The sequence below is a fragment of the Schistosoma mansoni genome, chromosome 1, assembly GCF_000237925.1.
Source record: "Schistosoma mansoni strain Puerto Rico chromosome 1, complete genome".
NCBI lineage: Eukaryota > Metazoa > Platyhelminthes > Trematoda > Strigeidida > Schistosomatidae > Schistosoma > Schistosoma mansoni.
In genome coordinates this window covers 8,234,138-8,244,483 of record NC_031495.1, presented here as the reverse complement: position 1 = coordinate 8,244,483, position 10,346 = coordinate 8,234,138, and the positions used below count along the sequence as shown (strand labels likewise).

General features: G+C 33.5%; 1 protein-coding gene across 1 annotated transcript in view; it reads right to left on the bottom strand.

Annotated features, from left to right (window-relative positions):
* Positions 1–10,346, bottom strand: part of Smp_123960 (hypothetical protein) — a gene marked incomplete at its 5' end in the record, with an annotated part of 132,128 nt that overhangs the window by 32,698 nt on the left and 89,084 nt on the right. The window contains one exon of the mRNA XM_018793141.1: positions 3,460–3,951. Within this exon, the coding sequence (XP_018647684.1) occupies positions 3,460–3,951 (492 nt within the window). The remainder of the gene's footprint in view (positions 1–3,459; positions 3,952–10,346) is intronic.

The following is a 10,346-nucleotide window of genomic DNA, read 5'->3' as shown; positions in this document are numbered from 1 at the left end:
ATCATTGAACTACTTCAATTCAATGATCATCATCATCATCATCAAATGATTTATTATAAAATGGGATATAATCTATGTTTATTATTACGTAATCAAGATATGTGGTTAGAAGCAGCTAGGATTTATATGATTATCCATGGAATGAAATCTAATCAAATACCGATACAACATATTATGAAGTTAGTGAATGAATTAGAATTTAATCATTCATGAAAAATTGTTATTTCATTGTTTATTGTACAAAAAAATTTTTTTGGTTTTTCTTGTTTTTTTGCTTTTGGTTTTTTTCTGTTTATTTTTGTTGCTAAGCCTTTTTTGTTATTTTTGTTAATAAATTATTTTTTTTCATCTTATATTTTTCTTTTTTTTCTATTTTTTGGAGTTGAGATTCATTTTCACTTCATTTAAACACATAAATATTGGTACAAAGGGGGTACCAGATACATATGAGCCACAGAAATCTTATTTGATTTGTGTGAGGGCTGTGATACTGCTCAGGTGCCCAAACCTAAGCAGGTGGTTTTCTTAGGGGGCCACACTCTGAGCCTTTGACATAAAGTTCTGATCCACAAAGCAGTGGAGCATCGTGAGGAGATGCGGTCTCATAGTAGTCGATGACCAATCATTGGTTCCTACGCCATTTGTTCCCCCATGTGCACCATTGGTTTGTAATCATGGTAATCATGGTAATCTGAAACGAGGAAGAGCAGCTGTTCCAGATGGATTTTGCTCTCATCTAACTAATGTATAAACATATCAAAATAAAAATATTGTGGTATTTGTAAATGCTAAATTTAGGAAATTATGCCTTAAATCAATAAAAGTACTATCATACAGTTAACAAGACGGACTGATTTAAGTTAAACAACCGATAAGAACTAGGAAACACTGTGTAACTATCATGTCCCAATGTGGAATTCGTCAACAGTGCACGCACCCATGAGGTCTAATTCAGAACATTCAGATCTCATTGTGAACACTTAACTTTTAGACTATTGAGTTTGTATCCAATGGTTTATTTGACTAATTTCACATTCATATGTTAAGATATTGATACAATAGGAGCTCATGTATACATTCAATGGAGAAATTTACTTGTTGATATGCGACCTTGTTACAGTCAAGAAGAATGTCCTGTTGTATAAACGTTTTTAAATTCAATAAAATAATAAATGTATAATCAATCTATATAAATCTAGCACGTCAGGAATATTTAACTGTCAGTCTAAACACATATTTGTACATGAAGATAATTTAATAGATACCTAATTTATTCATCGGTCATCGGTATTCATCATCCCAAACAACGGGACACTGTTCATCATTTCGGTCACACAGATAATTCATTCTGTATAAGTAATAGTCTGAGCAACAGGGTTAAATGGTTCAAGGTTTTAACTAAATAGGTCAGTCTATATCATACAAGAAATCAATGGGGGAGGTGAGTCCTACTTGAAAATACAGAAAACTGAAAAACTGTTTTCTCTTTGTATTATTCGTTGAAAATACACTGATAAAGATCAATAAGTAGAATGAATGCATTTTATCAAATTGAGAGGATGTTTAGAAAGATTGAGTTAAAAGAATTCAGAGAAATGTGTCATTTGGGATAATTATTATTACGATAACCACCTAAATTAATTCTGATGTCCGAATATCTAAAGGTACCAGTGAGCTCTCAGAGAACATCATATTTTCTTATCGAATACTGCTAGCAGAGTTAAATATTCATTCAGGAATTTGTGATCTCATATTTGAACCTTGATCACAGATTTTCTTATATAATTTTTCAGCAAAAGTCAAACAGTCTGGTTTGAATACTTATTTTGATCAGTTAGGAGGTTCTATTAGTAGATTGCTTTGCTGTTGTATTCTTCTAGCTAGTTGATTTAGTGGTGAAGCTTTTAAATTTTTTTTCAAACAACATCGTCAGAATAAATTTCAGGTAAAAGTGAATGATTTGGATTGTGAGCTTGTGTTGTTGACCGTGATCTTGATGAGTTACTACTGACCTTCATTCTGTCATTTGTGGTATGATTAATAACGCACTTCAGTGACCTCACCATCGGGAATCGAACTCAGGACCTTCAGTATCTCGTGCTTAACCTCGAGATCACTGAGTAGGAATCCAGTTGTTTATATGTTTAACTTAAGTCAGTTTGCAATATTGCCCAATAATATTTCATTGCTCGAAGTTGTTAACTGCCTCAAACACGACATTATTAAACTCTACTAGTCACAGCTTCTCACTGCAACTCCTGAGATGGTACGCCGAATTTAGCTCCTAATGAATAATCTCCACAAAGCATCTGTACTACTAATAACAAATTATCAAAGTATAGTAATCCAGAAAACCTGCTTAAATCTAAGAAGCCTATAGTTTCCTTACAGATGCAAATATTTTCATAACGTCTTCTATTTAACATTTAATTCCAGCTATTGATTCTGTATGTTAACTGCACAACACACATCCATTTATAAACAACCCATCTCAACACTGTAAAACTCAAGGGTTACTGCGGTGGTTGAAGCAGTTTTAACCGCATCTATTCTTTCTACATGTAGGGCATAATTGCAATGAGATTTTATGTACTCCAAATATGATACAAGTGCTCTAAAGTAACTTATCTACAATATAATAAGACCACGCCAACACTAAATACTAGTTTCATCCTAATTTGGTATTTTGTAGTCTATGATTAAAACTAATCTCAAATTTAATCCAATATATAATAGAAATAATTTACATACTTACATTCATTGTAAATAAACTACATTGAGTTTATAAACTGACAATTCATTAACGTGTAACTGAATTCATTAATAGTTTCAATGATTTGATGAACATGAGATAACTCACTTTAGTTATTTGTCATACTCCATTAAAGTCAAACAAATTCTAATTATTATCAGAAGGGGTTTTCGTGGAGATTTTAGTAATTTTATATAGTTGAGATCATGAGTCAATTGAAGCTAGACAACCATGGAAAACCTGGGAGCACTAGACAGCTGTTTCGTCCTATTGTGGGACTCCTCAGCAGTGCGCATACACGATCCCGCCTCGCGAGATTCAAACCCAAGACTTATCAGTCTCGCGCGCAAGCACTTAACCGACAGACCACTGAGCCGGTCGGCATCCCACGGTGTTAATGTCTAACTTCAACCAATCCACGAAATTGAGCAACCATTCACTAATGTCTTCAGTGAGTTACTATCTCACAACAGATGAGCACTGCTGAAGAGTTCCACAATAAAACGGTCGTCCAGTGCTTCCAGGTTTTCCATGGTTATCTAGCTTCAATTGACTCATGATCTCAATTATATAAAATTCTAATTATATTTGATTAATCACAATTAATAAATTCATTCATTACTTACACTTTGATTAGGCAATTGTATTTCGAATAAATCAAACATTATCTGTTCAATCATCATCAAAGTAAGTTGATCACCGTATACAAGACGAGATTGAATTTCAATTAGACGATTATCAATTATACATTGTAAAATATCACATTGACAAGTCATTTGTTCATTTGTAAATGTAGATCTATTAGTTTTTGATGGTATTCCTCCTGATAATGACGATGAAGATGTTAATTTGCACAGATGATGAAGTTCTTCTAAAAATTCATTTGGATAATTAACATCTAATAATTCCATGGAATATTCTAATTTATTTTCTTGTAAATTATCATTAAACACATCACTATATCTTTCACTAGTACCTTCATTCTTAATTGAGGATTTGCTTTTAATATGATTATGATAGAAATTTGTTAAGTTCATATATTTATGGTTGAGCTTTAATGTTGAATTGTGACAATCCATTTTAAGTGATTTCTCATATTCAATATGACGAGATGTAATATTTGTGGAATGATCATTAGACATTAGAATTGGTGTCCATGAGTAATTCTTTGGATAAGGAAATGGTAATGGCCAAATATACTGCAAAAAAAGTATAAGGGAAATCAACAGAATGTTAATCAAAGTATATAATTTAGATTATTCAATGAAATAAACTAACAAAATCAGAGTTTTAATAGGTGCTTGTCAGATTAAAATCAGTATCAGCCAAATAGTAATTACGTTTATTACATTCCCTGTTTAACGGGAAGCTAATACGCATCATAGAAACAACTGGTTCAGAATACATTTTCAGAAAGAACTCTGAAAATTAATGTCAGTAAAACAAATCAAATATGATTCAATCGATCCATTCGTAAGGATGTGAGTAAAAAAAGAGAGGATTAATAAGGGCTGTCATCACAAGGGCCATTATCAAAATCCCTTATATATTATTAAACGGCTAGCACGGAAATAGGGAATAAAAGTTTTAAGGGTTTTAAGTTTGGTCGAATTACCGTATGTCCCTTCAGTTTTACGACCAATCGAAAACTAAGATCTTTAAACGTTTAGTGAAGAGTATAACCTCAAAAAGGATTTAGTAACAACTTGTTACGCCAGTCATGCTGTGCCATACATCTTTTTTGAACAGCAAAGCTGAGAATCTGATTGACCTGCTTTTATATCTGAACCTCATTTCAAATAGGGTAACAGGTATCATTAGTTGAGGCTTCAGAATCATGTACAGTTGATGTGTGCTATATACAAAACACGCATACAATATACTTTCATAATCATTCACTCGACCTCACGTAGCCGGTATTGAGAACCAACGTGGTATATCCTTCGTGCTTCTTGAGACACAACAACAGCTTCTAGTAGTTTTGCCAGTGTTAGTATGGCTTATGTGTCAGTGTTTATCATTAAAGAGTGTACTAAAGAAGTATATAAACCTTTTGAAGATTCTTTACTCAAATAGTGTTGGGCGATTCATAGTGCGTGCCGAACTACCATCAGAAATATAAATAATAAGTGGTGTTCATCCGGGTTGTCCACTATATCCCCTTTTTATTTGATTTGCCACATATATCCTTCTTGAAACCACACTTTCCTCATCTAATCTTTGAGGGGTTCATATCGCACTAGGTGGTTCGCTTATCGACTTAGAACACGATGATAACATAGTCTTATCTGGTAAAGGCGTTGAGAGAACAGAAGGTCTTTTGATCTCTTTCAGTAGCGATTCACACACGTTTTTTGCATTTATCTCCTTCTTAATGTAAAATGATGTTTCAAGACTGATCTGCATCATCTCCTGGATTAATAATACGGAGTGAAGTAGTTGAACGCTTCAGTCAACTCATGTATCTTCTAAGTATTATGGAACCTTGTTTTTATCTTTAAGAAGTATTTTCAACCTGCAACAACTATGTGTAGCGCGGATAGGAAAGTGTAAGAGTGCCTTTGTATATTTGAATACCATTAGGAAATGGCAGTTCAGAGATATCGTTTCGTAGACGTTATAACTAGGGGTATAACAGCATACACCATCAACATGAAGCTATGTAGTCATGACAAAGAAACATTGTACGCGTCTATATGAAGACTAACAAAGGAGAATGATTAAGAATCGTACTAATGAGTTTTCGTAAGTTCCTGTAAAGAACATACTTCAATCATAAAACAGTTGAGCCCATAAAAAACTTCATGTAAATAGTGTATTGATGATAAATTCCTAACACTTGTTTTCTCATTGACTATAAATAGAATATTTCTCTAGGGCATTTCCATAGTCGCTTAAGTTCCTTTCTACAGAACAGGTATATTCTCAATGGAATTCAGATTAGTAGTATATTGCAATCGACCGATAATTTACATCCCAAAGTTGGTCGATGACTAAACATTTCCCATGAATGATACAAATCCACAGTTCGACCTTAAAATGTAATCAATATACTAGATTACTAGCAATATACATGCACATATGTATAGACACAAACACAAACATACATAAAGCATAATCTTTATCAAAACATTCCCCTATGAAATAAATTTTTAAATGAGGAAACAAAGAACAAAAAATAATCAAACAACAATCAACTGTTATTTGGCTTTATTCTTTAAAAGAAAAAGAGTCTGAAAACAATGTTTCCGTGTCAACCTGAATTCCCATTCTTCATCCATTTATTTATCTATTTTAATTGATTTTTTTGGTCAACCATTAAATGTTTGTCTTACCTATAGTAAATTCGATAAATTTTTCAACATGACTACAAATTTCTTGTTGTTGAACTATTCATTCTTAGTATAGGAAAAAACTAAATGGAAAGTTTGTGTGTTACGAGAGAAATTTGATCAATCATTCAAAAAATAATAAAAGAGAAAGAAGTGAATAAATGAGATTAATGTAAATGATATTTATTAGAAGGGGGTTTTGTGGAGATTTTAGTAATGTTATACAGTTGAGATCATGAGCCCAATTGAAGCTAGACCACCTTCCAAAACCTGCAACCACTGGAGAGCCGATTCGTCCTATTGTGGGACTCCTCAGTAGCAAGCATCCATGACCTCGTCTTGTGAGATTCGAACCCAGGACATATCAGTCTCGCGCGCGAGCATCCAACAGTGTTAATGTTTAGCTTCAATCAATCCACGAAATCAAGCAACCATTCACCAATGTCTTCAGCGAGTTACTATCTCACAACAGATGCGCACTACTGAGGAGTCCCACAATAGGACGAAACAACCGTCCAGTGCTCCCAGGTTTTCCATAGTGGTCTAGCTTCAATTGACTCATGATTTCAACTATGTAAATGATATTTATTAGATAAAATGTTTATAGATTGCTTTTTAGCCATAAAAACTACACCAATTTTGAATGAGAATCATGTAGTGGAAAAATTCAATACAACTGATCGACGTAAATATCTAATTCGTAAGGAAACTGATGATATCTCAGGGACACAATTGTCATTCCGACCAGTCAGTTAGTCGGCTACAACGTAGAACCAGGCCCATATATACATTGGTTCAAGTCGCCACATCACATTAGCACAACAAGATGGACAAATTCATAGTAGTTGATTAAATAGTAGTAATATATGAAAGAAAGATTGCATATAAGGATATAGTACACGAAGAAAGAATTAGTTCGTAGGAAGAAAGGTATAAAGTAATTTTAATCTCACAGTTTAAGGGAAGACGAAGAATGTATACACCTACACCAATGTGATCGATTCTGAGTCATGTCACACAGGAACTCCAACCATTGGTTACGATAGTAGCACCGACTCCAACCAAGTAGTCTGAATCTAACAACACGAAACAGACTAGAAGCTAGTGACTTTATGGACTGATGCCACGTTTTAGTTTGGCCACCCCTAACTCTCTTACAACCATCCCCAACACCAGTCAGCATTGCACGTCGTGGTAATCCGTTTTCAGGCATACGTAACACGTGGTTCAACCATCTCAGTCGGTGAACATTTACAACCTCATCAACTGATTTACTATCATTCTCTAATACCCTGTGTTTAACCTCACTATTATTTACTCGATGATCCCAACAGATGCTGTCAATATTTCTAAGACATCTGTGATCAAATACTAGTAACTTACGAGTATCTTCTACTCTTAATGACCATGTTTCGCAACTGTAAAATAAAACAGAACGAACTGTTGTGCAGTATACTTGTCCGCTAATTGATAGACGGATATCTCGCCTTCGTGACGTAATTTTACAAAACTACAAAACTTCTTCTTGAAGTAAATTTTATACATGAACTTCAGTTTATTGATCAACATTTTGAAAACAATAATTTCAAGTTTTATGATCAATATGAATTACAGAAATATAGTGGACTAAATGGAACCAATCACAATTTTAACAGGTCTCTTAATCATTTAAACGTTTGGGCACTAAGCCCCACGTTCGAAACCCGCTCCAATGATATCGGTTTAAACAACTGGATATGATTAATGGCATTCACACTTAGGTGCTATCTAATGACCAAGTATCTGTTGAATGAGTCAATTTAAATTCACTACTCAAATTGCCTGCTAACTATTCAGAAAATCAAATGTAAATCAAACTGAAGGTAGTGGACTAAAATATACCCTTATATTTGAAATAATTCATTTTAAAAGTACACTAAAAGATTAAGCAAAATCTATCAATATAGGGTTGTGGAGATTGTTGAGTTTAAACTGATATCACGAATGGATGAGTGTTAGACCACCATTGAATATCTGAAAGCACTAGATGGTCGTTTCGTCTCAGTATTGGAGTCCTCAGCAGTGCTCATCCACGATCCCACACGAGGGATTAGAACCTAGAACCTTCAGTCTCGTACGCGAACGCTAAACCTCTAGACTACTGCGCCAGCGTCCAACAGTGTTATTGTTTTTACATTCATCCACCCATGATATCAATTTAAACTCAAAAATCTCCACAACTCTATACTGATAATTATCATGTGCTCACTAGTGACTGGCTTCAAGATGAATTCCCTGAAGTTCTTATGAGAAGCCATAGTCAGTGGAGATCAACCGTGTCTGTTGTGAGGCAGTCGCTCATTAAAGACAATGGTAGACAGTCGCACAATACCGTAGATTGGTTGGAGTTAGACATTAACACCGTTGGATACCGGTTTCAATGGTCTAGAGGTTTAGCGTTGGCACCTGACATTGAAGGTACTGGGTTTAAGTCCCGCGTTTGGGATCGTTGGCTAGCACTGCTGAGGAGTCCCATACTGGGACGAAACGACTGCTTTTAGATTGTCAATGGTGGTCTAACACGCATCCATTCATGATATCAATTTAAACAAGATATACTAATGTATATTTTCTTCGATTTTCAATCACTGAATTATAAATTCGGATTCAAAAAGAAACTATTCATTTCAATTTTACCTGTCAAAATCAAATGATTTTTACAAAATAATTTTAAATGATTACTGATATTAATTGAGTAGTTAGAGTATAGTAATGATAAGATTATTCTACAACCTACTAATAATGAATTAATCAACTTATCTGAAAGAGTGAAAATAAGTAGTCTATAAGAAAAATAGTACTTAAGAAAATGAAGTACTACTTATAAAGTCAGTGATCAATTTAGGTCAAACATTAACAAAAACTAAAGTTAATAGGAAATCGAATTGGCAATCGAATTTAAAAGAAAGCTACTTTAGAAATGTCTAATTAACAAGCGATCAATTCACTCTTAAATCCAAATTAGAAAAAGTTGGTAGAGAAAACGAATGAATAACTTTCAAATGAAAAACACCTCATCATTACAAATAGAGAAATGAATCAATGAATGAATGGTAGATATTAATGTGAACTACCTGCTTCGGTTTGGGCACCCGGACAGTATTACAGCCCTCACACAAATCAAATGAGATTTGTTTGGCGCATATGTATCTGGTGCCTCTTTGTACCAATATTTATGTATTTAAATAATAAATAATAATAAATGTGGACTAGAAAAATAACATGTATATTATGGTTAATATGATCTTTGATAATCGATGTAAAATCACCAACTCTGGATACATTCAGCTTAGTAATATACATTGGAAAAAATGTAATATGAACTGATTGTTCAATAACACGATTGACATCTTACAATCATCTTAAAGCCAATATTTAATACACCTATTTATACCTGACAGGTTTTATTGAAATTTGATCAAAAATTCACACTTTTCAGTAGGTGATGGCTTAGACGGAATACAATGTTCCTAAGTTATTTAATTTATTACAGCTTCAAAAGATGTTACTAAATGTCTGACTAGAAGTTTCAAATCAAACACCTGAACATTGATTATTTTATATGTGAATAACACATACTGTTGTGAACGGTAATACAAGTGCGGACAATCGAATGTAATTGAATACAAAAATTACAGAATCCCTAAGTAAAATCTGAGAACCAAACAGTAAATACTTCATTTGTAAAATATCAGTCACTCGTTTCAGACTTTATTGTTCCTTTCTTTTCACACTAATCATTCTCTGTTCTCATTTTCTTTTCTTTGATCTTCATAACCTTCTGCCCAAAGGTATTTCACTTTGAATTGATGATACATACTACTTATATCTATCGACACCAGTAGCGCACACCACAGTATGACAGAATACTGTGTTGACAGACAGATCTGTCTGGAGCGCTTCTAGGATTACCGGCTGTCTCAAGTTCGGGAATAAAAAGGGAGTATTGAGTATGAGGTTAGCAACCCAATCCTATAAAAAGGCACCTTATGTTAATGAATTTAAGATAAATAAACTTTCAAACAGTCTAATCAAATAGTTAATGTATGATCTAAATTTATATTACCAGTTTGAAAGCAGGATACCACTTTTAGCTTTCAGATGTGAGTATTGTCTATTATTTTTTATCATTTTCATTAATAAGTAACTACTGGGTAAGAATTATAATACAGTTACTGATCATATGATTGAATTTTGTCAACAGTTTGTTTACTACACACTTA